This window comes from Drosophila rhopaloa, unplaced genomic scaffold (assembly GCF_018152115.1).
Source record: "Drosophila rhopaloa isolate 14029-0021.01 unplaced genomic scaffold, ASM1815211v1 contig_3, whole genome shotgun sequence".
NCBI classification, from domain to species: Eukaryota; Metazoa; Arthropoda; class Insecta; order Diptera; family Drosophilidae; genus Drosophila; species Drosophila rhopaloa.
The window spans coordinates 24,825,350-24,847,131 of record NW_025335123.1 but is presented as its reverse complement, the minus strand read 5'-3'; the positions used below and the strand labels follow the sequence as shown (position 1 = coordinate 24,847,131).

At 38.4% G+C, this 21,782-nt stretch overlaps 1 protein-coding gene across 19 annotated transcripts in view; it reads right to left on the bottom strand.

The window, feature by feature from the left end:
- The window catches only part of LOC108046868 (basement membrane-specific heparan sulfate proteoglycan core protein), an 85,811-nt gene extending 64,596 nt beyond the window's left edge, over nucleotides 1-21,215 (bottom strand). For all 19 annotated transcript variants that reach the window (XM_017126814.1, XM_017126792.1, XM_017126793.1 and 16 more), the window contains exons 1-2: nucleotides 21,145-21,215; nucleotides 20,162-20,479 (exon numbers count right to left, since the gene is read on the bottom strand). In XM_017126814.1, the coding sequence (XP_016982303.1) occupies nucleotides 20,162-20,308 (147 nt within the window). In that variant the 5' untranslated portion in view covers nucleotides 20,309-20,479; nucleotides 21,145-21,215. The remainder of the gene's footprint in view (nucleotides 1-20,161; nucleotides 20,480-21,144) is intronic.
- Nucleotides 21,216-21,782: the final 567 nt, after the last annotated feature.

The following is a 21,782-nucleotide window of genomic DNA, read 5'->3' as shown; positions in this document are numbered from 1 at the left end:
AAAGTGGGAAAGCGGGAAAACGTAAAAGGAAAAGCGGGGGAAATGGAGAAGGAAATTGGGGGTAGAAACATGTAAAAATTTGATTAAAAACTAGAGTCAAGGTAATTGCCTGGCAAATACTGCCAGCCAAATTCCTGTTCCCCGCCCCAAAAATAAAGCGAAAATTGCTCATACGCCGGGTATGGTATTTTAGAGAAGATTGGAGGTGAACATGGAAATGGAAATGGAAATGGAGGAAAGTGCATCGAGTGACATCAAGCTGAAGAATCTGGGTCTGTGGAGCAAGTGCAAAGCAATTGTCGCCATAATCCTCCGCCTAGCGAAGATTACGCGATGATGGCCGTCAATCATCATTCCGAGATCCAACCAGAAATTCCGCTTGAACCGATCTGGGAACCCGGGGACTTGGAACCCGTGGACTTGGAGCCCAGATTTATGCACGGATTCCGATTCCGGACCCGAGAATCCGAGAACCCGAGAATCCGCTCAGCAGGAAATATTTAGCGCTGCACTCTTATGTCTCATGCTCTTAATTAAACTGTACGTTTTAGCAATTGCTTTGATTTAATTAGTTTTTCCCCATACATATTTTTTGCTCTCCGTGGGCGTCAATGGAACTCGGGCGATGATCATCATCATTCACATTTCCATCCACATCAAAGTCAGATTTTTCCACACACGCAATTTTCATTGCGAACCATAGCGTTTTATTAGAAAGCCACCTAATTGGTTTTCCTATTGAAAATGTTATATGAATACAGTCAAAGTTTACTAATATATCTAATAAAAAAAAACATATTTCTTGGAATCTTATAGCTTTAATGGTGATCTGATTTAAACAAAAATCTTTTTTTTTAGTTTATAAACAAAAAACAGTAAAAGTGAACTAAAAGAAAAGCTGCAAACACTCCCGCCTTTTTTCACTTGTTCTTTCTGATTAATTTTCCCATGGAAACCTTTCATTTTGCGGACATAAACAAATAATTCAATTCAGCTGCCGCGTTGATTGCCACTGTGAACTGACCTGTTGTTTCTATTCATATGTTCATCATTTACCCTGGGCAAAGATCTCAGAACGACCCTCTGAACCACCTGCTCATCCAGAGATTCCATGTGGGATGCACTTACAATGGCGAGGAAATTAGATTGCACACAACAATGGGTTCGGAACAAGGGACATATAAACAAGAGAAAAGATTTTTGCGTTTTTTGGTTTAGAATAATGGAGTACCCTATTTCAAAATCTTCAAAATATGAAGTTTAAATACCATTGCAAGCGCTGCAATATGTATACACGCGTTGTTCTTCGAAAGCAACCTAATTTTACCCTGTTTTTAACATGTACAAATATAAAACCGAAGGACATATCATATCCCCCATTCCAGGGTATCAGAAACAAGTGTCAACAAAGTGGTTACACTGACACCTGCTTGAGCTTTGATTTGTGGTTTGAGGTGGCAAAAAGCCAGTCAAAGTTCAGCGCAGCTTGACAATGTTGTTGACGCTAATATTTATGTTTTGTTTTCGTTCGCCTTTTTTTTTGTTTGTGCTTTATGTTGCAGAAACTCATTTAAATGTTGAAGCCACTCCAAGGTTGGCACGTCCCGCAGCCAAAAAAAGAGGAATACAGAGAAATATAAAAAGTATAGAGGAGCACGCTTGGCGACTGTTGATCCTGGGCGCTTTGATGTCTCTGTGTGATTCCTCCCCAGAAGGAAATTCTGGATGCCGCTCACGTTTTGGCAATTTCTCATAAAACAAACGACCATTAACGCCTTTAAGTTGTCGGCAGCATTTCGCCAGCTTTCCCTCCCCCCCCTCGTCACTATCTCCATTCCGTTTTTTGACATGGGGCTTGAGACTTGAGGCTTCTTGGCCGGCTTGGTTGACTTGGTTCGTGCCTCATATTAAGTTGTCAGCCAGCTTGAGCCACTCCCCCCGCCTCCCCCTTTTGGCCCCCTAAACATATATATATATATATATAGCTCGCAGGAAGTGCAGTTACTTTGTTGTTGCTGGTCCTAAGCCCCGTTTAATGGGCGAAATTTGTTCATCCTTCAGGGCTGCATACACTTAGAGAAAATATAGGCCTATTATTCATTGTGCCTTGTGAAATAAACGGTCCAAATATTGTAATACATTTTTAGGCTCAAAAAAGACCGGAAAAACTGATTTATAAATCTTTACACTTTGCTAATAAAACAAAAATCTTACAAAAAAAATTCGCGAACAGTTTAATGCTAACAACAGTAATTATGAGTTTTTAATTAAAATGGAAAAATGTTACTTGAAAGATTGACATTTTTTATTTTGCAGTACTTAATAAGTATCAATTATTTCTCTCTGTGGATTGGACCGATTGCAGGGAAACTATCGATGCTGCAGCACCACCCAACCACACAACCACCCAACCACCCAAAAACCAACCACCCAACCGCTGACACAACAAAGCCAATTTGCGTGCGTAATTTGTGGCACTTACAAGCTACGTGACAATGATGCGGCTGCTCCTTCGGATGTCCCCACCCTGCCCTATTCAGGTGGCCATGGCTGTCATTTGTCTGCATTAGTGGGCCAAAAAGAAAGAAATGTTGAAGGCGGGATGTGGAGCAGTCCATCAATTTGCATTACCCGCCTACCTGAACTGCGGCTTTTCGGCCCTCCAACAATTGCGCGTAATTAATGTGTCTAATTAACTTACAAATTTGTTTGAAAGAAATGTAATAAAAAAAACCCGTGAAAACGTAACAAACAAATTCTTAGTAATTGAGAACATTCAAAATTATTTATCAAGAAAGGCAGATTTTTATATTCTTTTAAATTATTTCCGCTTGTTTATAAACCAATTTTATTTGAAAGAATTTGAGATGTTTGCCTTTCGAAAATGATTTTTTCGACTTTAAATTATACTTTTTTATTTCTTAGATTTTTATGTTAGTTCTCGAAGACTTAAATATTCTAGATTCGCGGTATTTTGTGCACATTTTTATTGCTATTACCATGTTGATAACTTTTATGACACATGTTCGGGGTTCGGTACATTTTGTTTTTATTTTTTATTTCAATGTTTTTATGGCCCTCTTGCTTTGGCCTTTCGCAACACCATTTTGTAATAATCTGAAGCTGAGTAAAAACCCCTTTGTGGGTTTCGGTATCAGATTTTATGAGACCACGTGTGAGTGCGTGTGAGTGCTCTGCAAACCCTCCTATTTATAATAAACTCACAAGTTGTGAAATAATTATGTTTTCCATATAATTATGATTCCCTCGTGTATAGTTTAAGATTTATTTTTTTTTAATGTGAAGGCTTAATTGATTTGTGTTCTTTGTGTTCACTGATAAATTTGGAGATATTTACCACATGTTGTGTTTTCAATTTGCTTGCATATGTGTTTTATTAATTTTCAGCTGGCTTTTTGGTGATTGTTCCACACAATTTCTTAGATCGTTTTGTATGTTTTCGGGGTTTTATTGTGTCGCCTTTTGATTGTCAGTTATTTGTTTCAATGAAAGTTAATTGCTTTATTGGCAGGCGGGCAAATTCATCAGTTAAACTTCTCTTTCTCTACAAGTTTTTTTTTCCTGTTTGTCGTTTAGTCTAGAGTCCCAATGGCCTCAATTTGCTGTGTTTTTTTTGTTTGTTTGATATTTTTGTAGCTGATTATGAAAGCAGCAGGGGAATCGGTCGTATGCGAGTATATACATATTTATAAAAATGCGTGTGCTTTCTGTGTGGATCAGTCGCATTTGGTTTGAGGAAGTGAATTCGAATTTCAATGACTTGAACTTCTATAAAAAGCATTTACGCAATTTGTTCTTCAGCTGCTCATGCTGCTGAATCGATTTGTTGTTGGAGTGCTCAGTGCGTTTTATTACACACATTTTAGTTGGCTTTATTTATAGGCAGCCGTTAGCTGATAACAGACACTCGTCGACTACGGTGATATTCCACAAGTAGTAAAAGGCCCCTCAACCTCTGATTATAGATTGCGTTTTATTTAATGAATATTAATTAATGCCAATAAATTGGTCAGAAGGCAGCACCGTAAAAAATGCAGTAATTTTAAGAGCTTAAAAATTAAATGATCTTAAAAAATAGATACAAAATGCAGTTTTTGTTTCCCATTTTTAACTAGATTTGAAAGAAGTTTCAAGAATAGTTTCCTAGCCTCTGAAAAGAGGTCTTCAATTTTTAAAAATCACACAGAGAAATCAGTTAATGTTTTTTTTTTTTTTTTTTTTTAATTGTTTATTTGCGCCGGAATCGTTCAATGCCATTTGAACATAACCGGACGTATGAGGACATATATACATATATAGTATATATTATACTATTTAAACTAAATACAATTATTTGCAATTATTTACAATTATTTACAAAATTTACAAAAATTTTTTGGATTACTGGATGACCCTGGAAGCGAGGTCACTGGGGTATCAGTTAATGTTAAAAGAACTTTACAGATTTGTAATTATCACGTTTTGTTGCAATCAAATTTGTCTACATATTTACAATGTCTTCTGGTTTTTTTCTTAACTGCTTTTGGGGTGGTTTTCCCTGAGTGTACCTGAGATCTTTAGCAGGTTAATGAGGCCTAGGCCAAGAAATGCTGCCCTGCTTAACCCTTTTTGGCCAGAGTTCGAGCTGCTGTGCATCACGGTGCTATCTCAACTCGTTTTTTTTTTTGACTGAAACCCGAGCTCAATTAGAAAAGGCAAGTTTGGAGAGACTACCACCATCAGCCCCGTTTTCCAGCCCGAATTTTAGCAGGGAACAACATGTTGGCTTCCTGTTGCCGTTTTTGGAGTGCTTCTGCTACAATTTCATTTGACCGACAACAAAAACATAAAGACAGACACAGAGTATCAGTTAAAGTTTTGTGTCGGCAGAAACATTTCTGTGGCCACGTGTGTATTCAGTTTTAATTTATCTAAACTTTTGCCAGTTTTAACTGACTGCTCCTGCCCTCCCCCCCTATCCCCCTTCCTCGCAACCGCAATTTGCAATCTGACCTTTTAACCCCTTGGCACACGGAGACCTCCCCGAAAAGCGGGAAAACCGGGAAAGCCAGACGAGGCGACCTTGTAACCACAGCAACAGCAGGAACACTAAAAACGGGGCATCCCCAGCTCTTTTCCCCGAAAACAAAGATGCCAAATTCACAGTTTCGAGATTGCAGAAACACTTGAATCATCTGCTGGCATTTAAATGTCGCTATTCGATGGATTACTATAATTATTACGGCCGTAAACGTTTATTTTTATCAGTTTGAAGTCTTAACTTGCGATGGCTGAGATGAAAGCCGATGAATGCAACAGGTGTTTAAGGTAGCAGGTCTTAAATCATGGTACAGTGAAAGAAAAGTAAGTAGGAAGTTGATTAGAAATTTTAAGAAGGGGATACAAATTTAACAATAAGTCTTTTTTTCTTTCAGCCAATCTAAATAAATCTTAAACTATGATCATAGCAATCATGTCTTCATTTTATATTTATCTCTCTTTTCCAAGAATTTTACAAATTTTTTTATAAGTATTTTGTTATAAATCGTAAACTAAGATCTTCCCAAACTGACCTCATTTTCTACTTATCTCTGTTTTTCAAAGATTTTACAAGATACCCATTGCTTGCACTAAGTAATAATATTCTTGGATATATATGTATGTATTTACTTGCATTCTTGCCATAGGCGGCGATAAGTTCGAGCAGATAACTGCTGGACGGTCCATCTTATACCGTATAGTACTTATTATTCATCACGAAGACAGCTCAAGGAGGTGACAATTATTCTCGGTAGCTTATCGGCTGCCTGCGGACCCCGAAAGCGAAAGGTGACCGCACGACTGACGTCCATCCGTCCGTTAGAGTGAGGTCACCCTGTACTTGGGCTGCATTCCGAGTAAAGCGAATAGCCATCAGCCATCAGCGATCGGCGAGATTTATGCAAACTCCAGGCGACCGGGTCGCGAATCTGTGTCATTTGCATCCAACCCAGAAGTCGGTCGAACAAATAGATGCCCACTATTTGCAAAGAGTATACACGACTAGTGGTAAGTTTTTTTTTTTTTTTTGAAATAATAACGAAATGGTAACAAAGATAAATGCACTGTTACCTAACTGGGCAACTTAAACAAATCAGAAAAAGTATCTTTCACATCCAATTATCAAGAAAACGGCTAGACTACTGCGTCTACATATTTTCCTGCTGAAATCCAATTTCAAAGTGGCATTATTTAACACTTGAATACTCCTTATTATTGTTTTATCCATTTTTATGTGACCCTACTCAACCATATTTCGAAGTGTGCCTCTAATAGTTTGTAATGATTCAAAATTTGTATACATAGTTGACTATTGGTCCAATCAGAATACCCTTCCAACTCGCAGAGTACCTCGTAGAGCCAGTCATAAATGGTAAACTGAAAACGAGTAAGTAACACAGAATTGAAGTCGCAAGCGGATGATGTCATAGGCGCAGGGAGCCAAATGATATCACCAGCCAGCAAAACTATTTGCTGCATAAATCAGATTGCCAGTGGCGCTAAGTGCAGTGTGCCGCAATTATTAGCATCAGGCTCTGAAATCGGAAGACCCCCGGTGGCCATTAATCAAAGTTCGGCCATCAAGATGTTAACATCGAAATTACAGAGTCGTAAAATTGAAGAACCGAATAACCGAAGTAACTTCAAGCCACCGAAGCGGCTTTTGGAGAGCGGCTGAGCCACCCAAGCCAACCAGCTCCTCATCCTCCTCCTGGAAATCTCTTGGTGGGCGATGCAAATCGTAAATGGCAGAGCCGCCGGCGGGTGACGCTAGATGATGATGCAGTACACTGATAAAAACGTGGTCCGATATCAAGTATGCATATCAAAAGGAACTATATCACATTGAAAACATTGCCGAATGGAAGATAATAGTTACAAGCCCATTCGAATTATGTTCAAAATATATTATCATCATGGTACACAAATTTTTTTGTACAGTGTACGTCACCAGTACGAGTGCTGCATTACCGAGTGGGGCAAGATGCAGTCGGCATGGAGCGTGTTTAATTGCTTGCAATTTGTTTTAGACACTCCGCGGCTACCTAAGCCAGACACTTGCCACAGTGGAGATTGGCCAGCAATGAACTAGTATTTGCATAAGATAAATAAGTCATTTCCCAGAGAAAGAAATAAATCAAATCTAAGAACTGGAGCTACATTTCCTTAACATACTATATAGGTATTAAGTATATTTACTTTTTACAAATCGATGAAAATATTTCAAAGTAATGTTTTCCTTGGAAAAACCCTGATTTGTAATGTAATAAATCCCTTTCCCACAAATTTGCCTTAATCCCCCATTTCTGGATCCCACTGTGGCCGGCTATCTGTGTCTATGTGGGCCAGGCTATATGTTTCAGCCACTCACAATGGGCAGACGTTTGGGTCGTATGAAAATTTTCGGTTTTGCATTACAGCAACTCATTAGGCACGCACAGACGCCGTGAGACGAGTGACGAACGACAAAGGGGCGGCGTTGGTGACGAAGGCGCCTCGTTGTAGGTCAGCTCGACGGCGACTAAGCTCTAGCTGCACGGAAAGAAAAGTCATAATTTGGCTGTTTTTCCGTATCACATTGATAAACAAATATTTTAAATAATCATTTACTGATGTAATGACCAAATATTATGACTAAATTCAGAGTTTCAAAACCCCCAAGTAGAAGCAGAAAAAAAATGCATATAGCAGTGTCAATTGAACCTGGTCCTCTTGAAACTGAAACACTATTCTGTTCGATTTAGAAGAGTTTTCAAAATAAAAGAGTTGTTATTTGTTAAAGCTCATACATACATCAAAAGAGCATTATAAATTTAAATATATATTTTACCTTATCAAATTGATATTGATATATTGTTTTTTTCAGTGTGCGACTCAATTGCGACGCCGGAGTGCTTCACAGTTCAGTCGCTTTTTGCCGGTTTTTATACCCTTGCAGAGGGTATTATAATTTTGGTCAAAAGTGTGCAACGCAGTGAAGGAGACATCTCCGACCCTATAAAGTATATATATTCTTGATCAGGATAACCTCCTGAGTTGATATAGCCATGTCCGTCTGTCCGTCTGTCCGTCTGTCCGTCTTTCTGTTTCTACGCAAACTAGTCTCTCAGTTTTAAAGCTATCGGATTGAAACTTTGCACACACCCTTCTTTCCTTTGCACGCAGTATATAAGTCGGAACGGCCGGGATCGGCCGACTATATCCTATAGCTGCCATATAACTGATTGATCGGAAATGCCATAACTTTCGTGTTTGTAAAGTTAGGAAGTTGGGATTTTCTATGGGTTTTATATTTGGCCAATCAATCCGACCTACCAAATTTCATAAGGATCGGCCGACTATATCCTATAGCTGCCATATAACTGAACGATTGGAAATGCCATAACTTTGTTGTTGTTAAAGTTAGGAAGTTCGGATTTTTTATGAGTATTAAGAGTATGAGTATTTATGAGTATTAAGAATGAATAATTTTGGAGAATATAATTTACAGAGTATTCTGCAAGGGTATATCAACTTCGGCTCCGCCCGAAGTTAGCTTTCCTTTCTTGTTCAACTTGATTTTCTCATATTTTTGTTTGGGTTTTCTGCTTTTTAAGCTTATGGCTTTTTGTGCCTCAACTTTAAACTTAATTACCTGAGTGAGTGTGTACAAATATATGGAGGCGGTGGGGCATTACGCATAGTCCGCAGATTGTTTAATAGCCACATCACTTTTTATTTTATTATATTTCCATTTCAATTTAGTGTTGCCAACTTCCTTATGGGCCAAGTGGATGGCACGTGTGCCATAAATGCTCAAGTACTACATATTTAAATATAGCGAAAGATGAGACTGGTTTTGCAAAAGGAAATTGGAATTAGATAACCAGAATCCTTGACACATATTAAGCTGTCAACTAGCTTAAATTATAAAAGGTAGCAGTCAACAACTATAAATAACAATAAAAGCTGCCAAAACTATATCAGAGACCCAGATCTAAGACTTCGCTAACCCCAAATCGAAACAGAAGAATACACACAGAAAAAATACACACTTTATCTTACAAGGATTGGATTTAAATATGCAATTGGTTAGATAATTTCTATATTTTTAGGTGGTTCACTAAAATCCTTCTGGTTATGTTTTTCGCAAATGTAAGTTATCCAAAAATTATGATATTTTTTTGTCTGTAGAGAAAAGAGCTGAGAAGAAAAGTCAAAAAGAGTTTGGCACACGACGTCAAGCGGGGCAATATCTATAAATGAAATATTGACGTAGCCGGAGGGTAACTTATCGCACCGGCAGACTTATCGTTTCCCCGCTGACGACACCGACCTCGGATCGGGCTTATCGCCTTACCCAGATATTACCTCATCGCTGGCTAATCGTAAAAACCGTCGCGAGAAATCAATCAAATGGCCCAAAAAAAAACATTTTTGGACCACCAATTTTTGAAAAATTCTCCTGCCTCTCCAGGCTCTGTTTTTTTTTTTTTGCCTATATTTATTTTTTTTTCTCCGCTTTCTGCCGTATGCAAAAGGCGTCGCGGAACGAGCAGAGGAACTGTCTTGGAAGCGGCATAAATTATCCGGCTTAGGCCATTCCAATCTATGTTTAAAGACTGTCTGCCGGGTTTTGGGTTTTTTATTTATTTTTTTTATTTTTTTAGCTTTTTGTCTGGGCTCAGCGATTGCGACGTGTTTGGCGCACCAAGTGGGCGCGGCCAATATGCAAAGCACGTTTCCCGATCCAATCCGATCCGATCCCCGCCGATAGGCCCATATGCTCCCGATGCCCAAAAACAAAAACTGCGGTTCTGGGCAACCAAACGCTTCACTCTGCATTTGGGGGATCATAATGACACTAATGTGGATCAGATAAGAGCGACTTTTATGCATTACTTTCCGCAAAAAGATTTGAGTGCTTATGGCCAGTATATAATTTATGGCTGAATATAGGTCTCGATTAAATCAGGGGAAGTGCAATGACTGAAATCAAACATTTGGGAGATTTTTGTAATGATCCTTTAAAAATTATATAAATATCTGTAATGATAATAGCCAAATATTGATATACCAAAAAAGGTGGTGCAAAAAGTTTTTGAGCTTTTACAATTACCTTTTTGAAAATTTCTTGGACAACGAATATAAATAAAAATCTTACAAACAAAAGTTAGTTAATTAGGTACCTTTTTTTTGATCCCATGATAAACTCAAATTGAGTTTTAAGCTACAAAATTCCATAAGTTATATGTGGCTTCAATTGTGAATTAATACTCGCTATAATCTAAAACATTTTCCCCTAAAACTAAGGTAAATATATTCCGGTTGATTTGCCAACTTAGTTTTAAAGAGTTCCTTCATAATGTCGCAGTGCGTAAGCCCTTAACTACAGTTATTGTTTTGGCGGTGCTAACCAAACTAACCCCAAAAAGCCGAGGGAATATCGGGCGATGGGAATGGGCTGGCATTATGTGAGTAGACGACTAGGTGGAGGTGACCTCAAGTGCGGCACCCAGAACAAAAGCCCGCCAGCTGCAACAAAGGTAACCTCCTGCATGGCATCCTCGTTCCCTCTCCCTCGCACGTAGTGCCTTCTCGCTTGCTCCTGGATGCTGCAGTTGTTGTCAAGTGCAACGTCATCCTGCTTATTAAAGGTATTACAATGCGAAAGGGAAAAATACAAAATAAAGAGTGCAACAGTAGACAACAAGTAAACGTAATTACAGCCGAGCCTCTGTTACTTTTGCTGCCTCAAAATCTGTTAAGATTTGCACTTGAAAAAAAAATAGTGGTAGTTAGAATAAATATATAAAAAAATACTGATTGAAATAGCCTAGAAAATATGTCATTTCAATTGTCATCATAGTTTTTAAAGGATTTTTACAAGATTAGTAGAAACTAAAAATCTTATTATACTCTTTCACATAAAAAGAAAGAGATATTTCTTCAAAGTTTTTATAGACCAGAATTCCTTTTATAAAATATTGTTAAATATTAAATATTGATAATTTCTGATATAATTCCCAACTTGTTTAAGCAAAGATTTTCTAAAATTGAGAGTCAACAGAAAGATTTCTCATGACGTTCTTTTAGGTCGGAATGCATATTCAATAAGTTTGCTATTTTAAATTCCCAACACCTCCAAGTTTTTCCCAGTGCCCTTGTTGTTGGCTGTAGACCTCCTTCTCATTGTCACACAGCAGAACATATAGAAGTGCGGGGGGATCGGGGTGGGGTCTTGAGAGGGGACAACCTCTTGACTTGCGGCTTGTTGATTTCTTCTTTTCTTGGAGGGGACATGAGGGGACTCTATTTTGACGGGGGAGGTTTCTGTGTGTGGACTCGACTCGCATTGCTGCACATTTTCCGCGGCAGCAGGCAGAAAAACAGAAAAGTTATTTCTTCTATGATTCCAACACTTGAACTGCATTAGCGTAAGCTGCACCTACAGGGGCATAGCCCCCAAAAGACATCTATCCATCATAACTGGGTCTGAAAAACAGCCTCAGTCTCTCAATCTTGCCAGCTGACAATGCATCAATGGCTGTCAAACTGTCGAAGAGGTCCAAAGTGCGAGGCTTTTCCACTCGAGAGGCCTGTCACTTGGAAGGCCACGCCGCATAATATACTATCCTAGACAACTAACATTAACATTAGCCATTTGGCAAGTTCTATGACCCAGAGAAAAACAATTTGCCACTTTTCAAAGGCAACAAGTTATGGTGAAATACACATATGTTTTTTATGTACATTTCTGAGAAAATGTTCGGTTGTAAAGAGGTAGTTACCTTAAACATTTGGGATTGAGTTTATCATGGGGTCAGATGTCGGCAAGTGACGATTAGCATATACACTAAAACTCTTAACTTGTAATTACCGATGTCAAAAGTTAAAAAAATCTAAGGAGTTAAAAAAAATCTAAAAAGTTAAAAAAAATCTGGCGTGTTTGCCAAAATCTTTCAACTATTTCATAAACATATCATTTGTCTTATGTTTAGTTGCCTTTAAATTTGGTGACCTATCCATCTATCTATATCTCTGTCTTATCTTGTTCCCTGAAAATTGTGACCAATGTCTGTGGGATGTCGGCTTGAAACTCCAAGGTCAAGTTTTTACTGTTCAGGCCAAAAACAAAATAGAAATCGTGGCCGTCTGAAGTTTATACTTGGTTTTTTGTTTTCTTTTGGGCTATTTCTATGACTTTTTTTTTTCTTTTTGGCGGCACGTTTCATTTCAATAAGAGCAACACACACACAGAAACAGGAAATAAATCAAGTTTGGCTTTTGGTCAAGAGTCAGCGTTGTTGTTGTCCGATGACAGCGACAAATATTTGTCTTTTGACAGCTAATGGGTCTCATTTAGTGATCGCCAGAAATCGGGGGATCGGGGGACATGGGAGATATAGGGGCGGTTCCCCAGCGTCAAGCAGTCTGTTTGCCGATTCGCTTTTAAACCTCGAATCGATCCACATCGAACCGAATCGAATGGATATGGATTTCGGTTTGCAAATTCGTTGAAATCGTCACATACCTGAAAAATAGACAGAGAAGGGGGTTCGTTAATTGAATTATTAATGCATAAATCAATAATAGCGGATGATCGCCATAATGATGCTGCTAATGATCGGGGAACTTGTTTCCGTTTTGCGTTTTATCGATCAAACAAAAGGTTTAATGCACAGAGATTGGTAGCGAAATCCAAATCCAAATTTGTCAATTTTAAATTTATGAGTTTATTTATATTAGTTTTGCAGGAATTCCAAAATAATTATAATCTAGATAGTTGAGGTTTTAGAAATGGCAAATTGTAATTTTATAAGAATTCTTTTTCACATTTAAAAATGTCCCAGCTGTAATAAATTTTCTTTCATTTTGGAAAACGTATATTAATGGTCCCTTATGTTGTAAGTCAATGAATAAAGAAATAAAATGATTTGGTATCAGATTTCTAAGGTACTTATTCACCTGTTCTTTTCACCAGTGATATGATTCATTCACAAGCAACTCGAGTTCCGATCCATTCTATCAGTTTCCCAAATTCCGAAGAATTCGCCTATTTCATAGCTCGGCTAATTGCTGAAATCCGATTTGTGTAGTCTGGCCAGGGAATATCAGCTGATCACCTCGAGTTCGTACACGCTTCACAGAAGCTAATGAACCTGTGCTAATGAAAGCGCTGATCTGGCCAAAATAGCATTTCTGCATTGGACACCGTTCTGCAGGCAAACAGAAAACTGAGTCGACATCTGAGGGTTTTTGTAGGAACATACATGTGTACAGTCCGAATATTTTTGAGCTTAGTCAACCCTAGGCATTCAAAATTCGGGGCCGAAAAAAAAGGTCTCGCTAATGGAGTTGATAAGGCAACTAGTTCTGGCCACAAATAAAATAATCATAAACTGTGGCAGTTTCTGCTGGCCGAGCCGAGCAAACAGAAACGAAAAATCAAAATCAAAAAACCTGTTTGGTTATAGTGACGATCTCACACGAATTTGGTCATGCAAATGTCAGCCGCATATGCATTAAATTAAGATTCATCAGCGCACGAGTGCCGGCAGTTTGACAGCCACTACAAATTAGGACCATATATATATATATATGTATATATTTATATATGTTCCCTTCCCGATCCGAACCCGTAACCTGGCCCCACTATCAGTCAGTTGACACCTTATCAACTTGGCAACAAAACATGAGCATCGGGAAACTATGTCACCTATGTATGTGGACTCTATATCTTATCTGGCCGGTCTGGGGTTTCTTCCAGAAACTCGTAGCTTACATAGGCGGCTTTGGCGGGGGAACATTTTTCCTTAATTGACTGCTCCATTCGCCCCTTTTGCCGGCAATTAGCTGAAAACTCTGCCTCTTTGTTCTCCGATGAAATATCAATAAAGTAGCTGACACGCCGAAAAATATATAAATATTTTATGCGGCCCAGTAGTTGGCAGCCCGAAGTGCGAACACTTTTTATGTTTATGGTGCTTTAAGCGAGGAATTTCGTTATCGAAACTATCTTAAAGATCGATTGAAATCGCTTTGTTTTTAATCACCACCGTAAGTTTAATCAATTGTTGATACTGAAGTTTTCAAGATGAAGAGTCACTTCAAGTCTTAAGCGAACATTTGATTACTTTGTAGTGCTGAGATCACCCGTCTGGGATTATAATAAATTAAAACAACTTTTTCATTATTTAGATCAGTAATTTTTTAATTATGGTACTCTGCTTTAATTGTCTTCTATATATTGTTGTCCTGCAATCTATACATTATTTAATTATAAGTTCATCGATCTCATCTATCTCTTGAGCCTTTAAGCTTTAATTTATTAATGTGCTTTGTTTAATTGCTGTCTTGAATGATACATTAATGCTGATATAGTATTTTATTTATGCGAAATCATTGACTCACAGAAATATTTTCATTGATAGGTGTAGTAGCCAAAGACAATTTTAAAAACTTTGAGTGTCCGTTTTATTGATAGCATACTAAAAAGCAAGCTTAAATTAATTTTGATAGTCCCCGAAAATTGAGTATAGCTGAGGCCATGACAAACGTACCCAAAATGCCAGTGATTCAAATGGACCCCAAATCGAATCGAATCGAATCGAGTTGAAAATCAAAGTGTTTGCGAGCTTATTAAAGCATAAATATATGCAAGTCGCGTAAGGCAATGGCAAATTAAGGAATTTGCATAATTATGCATCATTTTTTGGCTTGTTTGATTGCTGCTTTTATGCTTTGTTTACTAATTAATTGGCTCGAACTTCGGCACAGTTTGGCAGTCACTGGAGGCGATTTGAAATTGATTGTTGAATTTATTTCGCCATTAAGGCTTGAGCAGCAATTAATACAAATTGAAACGATGTTGGATTTCCATTGAAATGGGCTCCTCCTTTTAATTTATCTTAATTTTTCCCGACTTCGACATGCTTCGAATAATGACGATGATGATGATGCAACTCCATTGGCATCGAAATTGGGGAGACGCCACATGGATATACATATATCATGTTCGCGATCTGCGGCAATGCTGTGCAGGCATTTTTTAATTTCCCCAAAATAAAAAAGCATTTAAGATTAATGGAGGCGATGGCTGAACAGAAGCTGATGTCACCCGCATCGTCAATATCAATATTTTCTATATACGAGTATATGCAAAGCCCATCCCAATTTCCGCTGGTCTGATTATGATTAACGATTAGAGCGCAAAGGAGTTGCCATCTCGATCGATCTGTAATTGGCAGTCAATTCCGTCAATTGAAAAATCGCCCCAAGCATTTCCGCTGATTAAACTCATCTATCGTTTGACTCCAAAATTCAAATAAATTTCACTCAATAATTTGCCCCTGTTAAACCCGTTCTGTGTCTTCTTTGGAAGTGTTTATCTATGTTTGTTTATCAGCCAGAGACTTCCAAATGGTCACAACAATTTTTAAACACTTTTAAAGCTTTTAATACAAAAACTTAGTAAACATATGTGATCAATAATATACAAAATTTTTGTAATAACGAAACCAAAAATTACATTTAATTTTTTAAGGCTGCTCACAGTTCATTATTAAGTATCATTCAGAGTTCAATATTAATTGTAGGAAAATAGACGACAATACAATAAATGCTAAATTAAATTGGATATCAACGTGATCAGTGTTGCAATCACTTGTATAAAATGTTGTAAACAGGCATGTGCATCCTTACCTATTTGTATAACTATTTATTTGATAGGTAATCTAATTCAAAGTCGAAATATCTTAGATTCTATATATCTTAAATCACCTTTATCGATGGGCCCCGCGATGTTTTGAATTGGGAATGAGACCTACCCAAAAAAAGCTGATTGCCTTGCATACTAAGTTTCGCGATGGGATCATCATCTTTGATTCTTGGCAGCCAATTTTCTCAGCTTTATTAGCACTTTTTCGCATAAGTAGAAAATTTATATGCAATTTTCAAACACGTTTTTATGACGACATTTGCATTTGTAAAATGTATCTTTTAATTTTGTGTGTCTTTTGTTCAGAGAGATTGGGATGATGACACAATGGATATATATATAAAGATATGGTCCACCCACACTGACTACTGCATTTTGCAATAACTCAGAAGGCAAATTGCGACAGTTTAGGAATTTCCCCATCCCAAAAAATGCTGTTAATGGGTGTTGGGTGATATTTTTTTATATTTTCCTATTGCTTTTTTCTATTTTCAACATTTACGCCATGCAATAGTCAAACAATAATTGTTCATATGCCGGCCGACTCACTCTATGTATATATATTTATATATATATATAGTATATATGTGCCCCCACAGACGCGCCATGCAAATATTAAATTACAATAGTTGGTTGAGGCTACGAAGTGAGAAATGAATAGTCAGGCTGAGAAATTGGTTTGCCCTACACTTGGGAGTTGTTTTTCAATGTTTAGTCTATGTGGCAAATATTTAAATGGATCACTGTTCACCTGCATTTTCACCCATTCTTTTCCTTGCAATGAAATCAAATCATCGAGGGTGGAATGAACCCTAACGAACACGAGTCTCTGATGAAAAAGCGAAAGGGAAATAAAAACCCTTTCTTATTTTCGATTATTAATCATCACAATTAGCCTGCTTGTTTGCTACTTTTTTTTAGCTACCTATACATAATTAAATCTATTAATGGGCGTTACAACTAATCTAATATTATGGAGTGCACAGGTATACAGCATTTAAATAGACTTCTATCTCGTTCATTTCCAGCTTAGCGAATTTAAAAAAAATTGGCAAAGTTCTAAATTATTTGAAAATAGCATCAACCTATTACCATATTTAGGGTATCATAGGGTATTGCCAACACAATATTTGCAGCTCCCAACTCCCAACTTTACTGCCCCGCCTCGGAATTAGAAACTTTCGTCTTTGGTATCTTGTCGTCATCTATTTTTAAATGCTTGCCTCATAGCCAAGATCTCCCCAATGATTCCCCGATTCCCCCAGTTGTTTCCTTACAAAAATGCATACGTCAGCCAGGGAAAATAGATTCCGGATCCGCAGAACCGGCGAGTCTGGGAATCTGAGAATCTGAGTATCCCGACCAGGTCAGATGCGGCTGCCCTGATGACTAATGGTCGGAAGCCTTCTGGCATGCCAATTTGACAAAGATAACACTCGGCGATATCGGCAATCGGTAATTGGCAATCGACGTTATAGATTTAGTACCACAACTAGGAAGAGAAAAGCGAGCCAGACACTTCACTCGCACCTCGCACATCTCATATTTGAACAGTTTTAAGTGTGCCAGTTGTCCCTGCCTCGCGGCACCGCCCCCTTTTCGAGTCCCCGCCCCCTTGGTCAATGTCTGAACTTGAGCTCAAGTGGGTGGAAAAGGGGGAGCTGCGTTAGGCAGCCTCAATGTAATATTTAAACAAATGCTCGCATGACTCTTCCACTGAAAATTGCATGTGATCGCTATGCGAATGTTCGGGTACACAGAGAGAAAATGCTTAGGTATTATTGATTATTCTACATTCGCATTATTTTGATCCTAGTAATAATGATTAAAAAAAAACAAACAAAAATCTAAGTTAATCCAAAATAAATATACCAAATCTTAAAAAATATAATTTTATGTTTAATACTTCCCTTTGAGACCATTTTCTCAGTGATCCAATACACCCAGACTGGTGGATATATAGGCGGCCGATCACATGTGTGATCGAGGGTCCAACATATTGTGTCCATATGTTGCACAAACAAACATTCGAAACAAAAACCGTGAAGCCACGAAAACAAGAAAACCAGAAAACAGAAAACAAGAGAACGAACCGAAGGGAATGTGCCAACAAAAGCATCTTTACACAGAAACCCAAAGAAAACCAAAAAAAATTTAATCCGAAAAGCTGAAAAAGAAACCAAAATGATACGGACAAGTCAAAAAAGCTGCGAAATGAATATTTTTCTCATCTGCTCGCTGCCGTTTTGTCGGTTTTGGGTGCTTTAATTTTCCTTCTTGTTTGGTTTGCAGTTGTTGTTGATAATGCAAATATTTTGACAGTTTGTTTGACAGGGATCGGGGGGCTATATCTCGGGGAAATTATAAGCGATATAAGGCAAAGCATCGGAGGGGCAAACGGAGGGCCTTGTAAAGCCGGAAAAGGGCCATCAATGAGGGGACCCATCTGTCGATGTAAACAACGCAATCCGGTTGCCGGGCGAAGATCAGTTTAAACATGAAAAAATGCCATCTGGAAAAAGTTTCTTATTTCAGCATATATAAGGATAGTGCAATTTCGTAGCTAATTGCACAGTTGCAATTATTTTATTACCATGCTTCATTTTTTAAAAATATTTTTTGCAATGTTTCAGCTGAATTATTAATTTTTTCAATTATAATACTTAGTTGTGCAATCATTGAAATTTTTTTTAATACAAAAATTATGTTTTACCAAAAATACAAAACATAAATTAATTTTTCTCTTTTCAGGAAATACCAATAGCTCATCCAAGTTCAGCTATCAATTTTGAACGGATAAAACCCAAGATAAACGATATCTGCACCCTAAAGCAAGCGATAACACCAACTTTAAGAAGCCGGGCCACCTGATCGTATACGCAATGTCCGATGACCGGCAATACGCATACGCCGGATGGGCAAAAGCGGAGGATGATGTTATCGAACTGCAGCAGTGACCTCGTTTACAGGCCGATTCGCAGTGGTTCCTTCCTGGAAGTGTGGGTCCCACCGATAAGCCCTGACCAGGCGACATAAATGTGTTCATTTGGCCTCATTTAACCCGCTTCCGATGTGATAAACAGAGTGAGTGCTGCAGCAAAACAAATCAAAACAACTGAAACATTTGGGGCATAAAAAAGTTCACCACAAAGTGTCCAGCAGGTACTGTCCACAAAAGCCAACGAGAATCGGACCTCCTTTTACATATATGTACATGCGGCGATTCAATTTGAAATGATAATTTAAGAAATTATTTCATTGCAAGACAACGTCTGTGGGCAACATGTCATTAACACGCTGATAACGCGCTATCATCGCTGTTCATTATGGTGGAAAAAATACACACAGTGAACCCTCCATATAAATATAGAACTGGAACAATCGACTTCTCCACATAATAATTGGCAAAAACCTCTGGGTACAATCGCGTCATTCAAAAGCCAGCTTAAGTCGCTTGAATTTTGGAAATGAATGGAAAATAAAAATAATTTCTTGAGACATTGATAACCCCCGACGATGACCTGCGCTCAATGGTCTTGATGGTTTTATTTTTTTGGCCTCTGGTCAACTCGAAATCCGGTCCTTAACATTGCTTTAGCAGAGCAATGGCATTTTCGAATTCAAATCACTCCCCATTTTAATGGGGAGTGGGGAGAAAACTATTTTCAAATCCACTTAAAATGCCCTCAGAGCATCAATATATTTTATGCTAATCACCAAGCTCGTTTTGTTTCTGTCCCTCTATTGGAAAAATAAAATGTGTGTCATAAAAAATAGTTCAAGTTCGTCGCCGAGTTGTGTCATACGGAATTAAAGATTGTTGGGTCTTAAGGAATGGATATAGACCTAATTATAGTTGTAAATTTTGCTTACAAAATGTTTTCCATATTATTATCTTTTTTGCTTAACATTAAACATTTCTAGATCTTAAATGTAAACATTTAAGATATAAAGGAGCGATGATATATTAACAAGAAAATATAACCTTTTTTTTTAAATTATGCTTTATCTATAAATTCACATTGATTATGATATCCCTATCTTGACATACCTTTTTTTGTTTCCACAAACTCACTTGATATTTTTCGTGTTTTAATACATGATTTCAGGTGGCTTTTTTTTTAAAGAAACTATATGAAGGACAACTCTTAAATCAAAGCCATTTAAACGAATGATATAGCTTCACACAAAGGTATATATGTATGTATTTTTTTTTTGGTAATTTCGACCAGCAATCAGTAGTCTAAGTTTCAACTTTTATCGTTGATAGTTTTAGTATACGCTTTATAGCCCCGATCAAAGTTCCAAGACCACCGGAACCGCCTTAATCAATGCAAAAAAAAAGGTGACAAAGTAGAGGCGAAACGGGCGCTACAAGTTCCCCAATTTTTGGATATCGCAATGGCCCCCGGTAAGACTCACCTTGGCATTTGTCAGCGGTACGTGGCAGGCGTTGAGGACGAAGGTCACGGCGAGGAGGCGCAGGAGCAGCGACGCCGTACCTCTCCGCCCAATTCCGAATCCGACCGAGGTCGCGATAGCGGACGCTTGGGATCCCGGCGATCCCATCGTCTTTATTCCGGGAACACAGGGGGTTACGTTACGGGATCTCTGGTATTTGTGGGTTTTTTTTTTGGCAGCTATTTGGGTTTTTGGTTTAGGTACTTGTGTGAAGGCAGTTTCGGTTCGTATTTGAGTTTGGTTTTAAAAGGCTGGCAGGTTGTGGTTACGGCTATGGCACTGCACAGAGAAAAATATACTTTGGTATTTTAGAAAAACGCCCAAAAAGAAATGCTTTCAAAATGATATAGCATGGTGAGATTACTTAAAGGATAATTAGGTTTTAAAACCTTAATTTCACTATGGTAAACGGACTATTTTTAGAATAATATATGGTTTTTGTTTGATTTCAATGCTTTCTTGGAAATTCTTTAACTGTTTTTTTCTCGTCTAAAAAAAAGAGACAACAAATCGGAGAGCACAGAAACGGGACGCGTTTCCCATCATCAGCAGAATGTGTTGACTTTCGTGAAACCAAAAGCTGAGTAAAACAAAAACGAAACCGTTTGGTCTCAGAAGTTCCCCTGAAAGGTCTGCCATATCCCACATTATTAGATTTCTTATTTTCACTCCTAGCTAATTTGTTTTTTTCCACTCTTTCTGATTCAATTCATTTCTTTAGTTAATTTTGTTTCACACGCGCATGACACTGTTTTTTTTCGAGTGTGTGGGTTCCTTAAGTCGGATCAAAAGGAGCAAATGTAATCCTTGAACCGTTTTCACTAGGATATCATTCAAGGATTTTTTGCGGCACTTTTCGGATGTAAGGGCACTCGAAAAAAAAACAATCGCTCCAGCAAGAGAGCCAGAGGCACACCAAAAACTAAAAAAAACTGGAAACGCACCGAGGAATGTGCGACCGCCTGGAACGATGGCGCGCAACCTAATGAATTTCTGAATGTCCAAGAACCGTAGCTGCCATCGCTGCCCTGCCTCTGCCGCTTTTCTGCTTCCACGAAGACGCACGAAGGAAAAAGACGAGGCGAAATGCGAAACACGAAGCGCTTTGCGTGCTCTTGGTATTGTTTATAACGGCTGCCTAAGTGCCAAATGCAAGCCTGTTGCGTCGATGCACTTTCTCTCCGCTCTCTCTGCCCCTTACTCACTCCGCTCTCTTTCTCTCTCCCCCCTTTCTCGGTCTCTCTCTGTCTTTTGCCCCATCTCCCTCCCGCATGCGTGGGCGTCCACTTACGCAGTGTAAGTCGCGCCTGCTCTTTCTGGCGCTCTCCTTGTCCTTTCCTTTCCCGACCCCTCCTCGCACCCCCTGCCCTAAAGGCGTAGCTAATATTTAAATAAGGGGGCCTGAGTAATTTCTAATTTATTATATTGTAATTTCCAATTGATTTATCCTGGAGCAGCGCCTGGGTAACACTTAATATTATAAAATAAAAAAGAACATGTGTTCAAATCTATGAGGGGGATAAACTCCCCAAAACAAATTACTCCAGATCCGCCCCTGTCCCTCGCTCTCTGTGGGTCAACT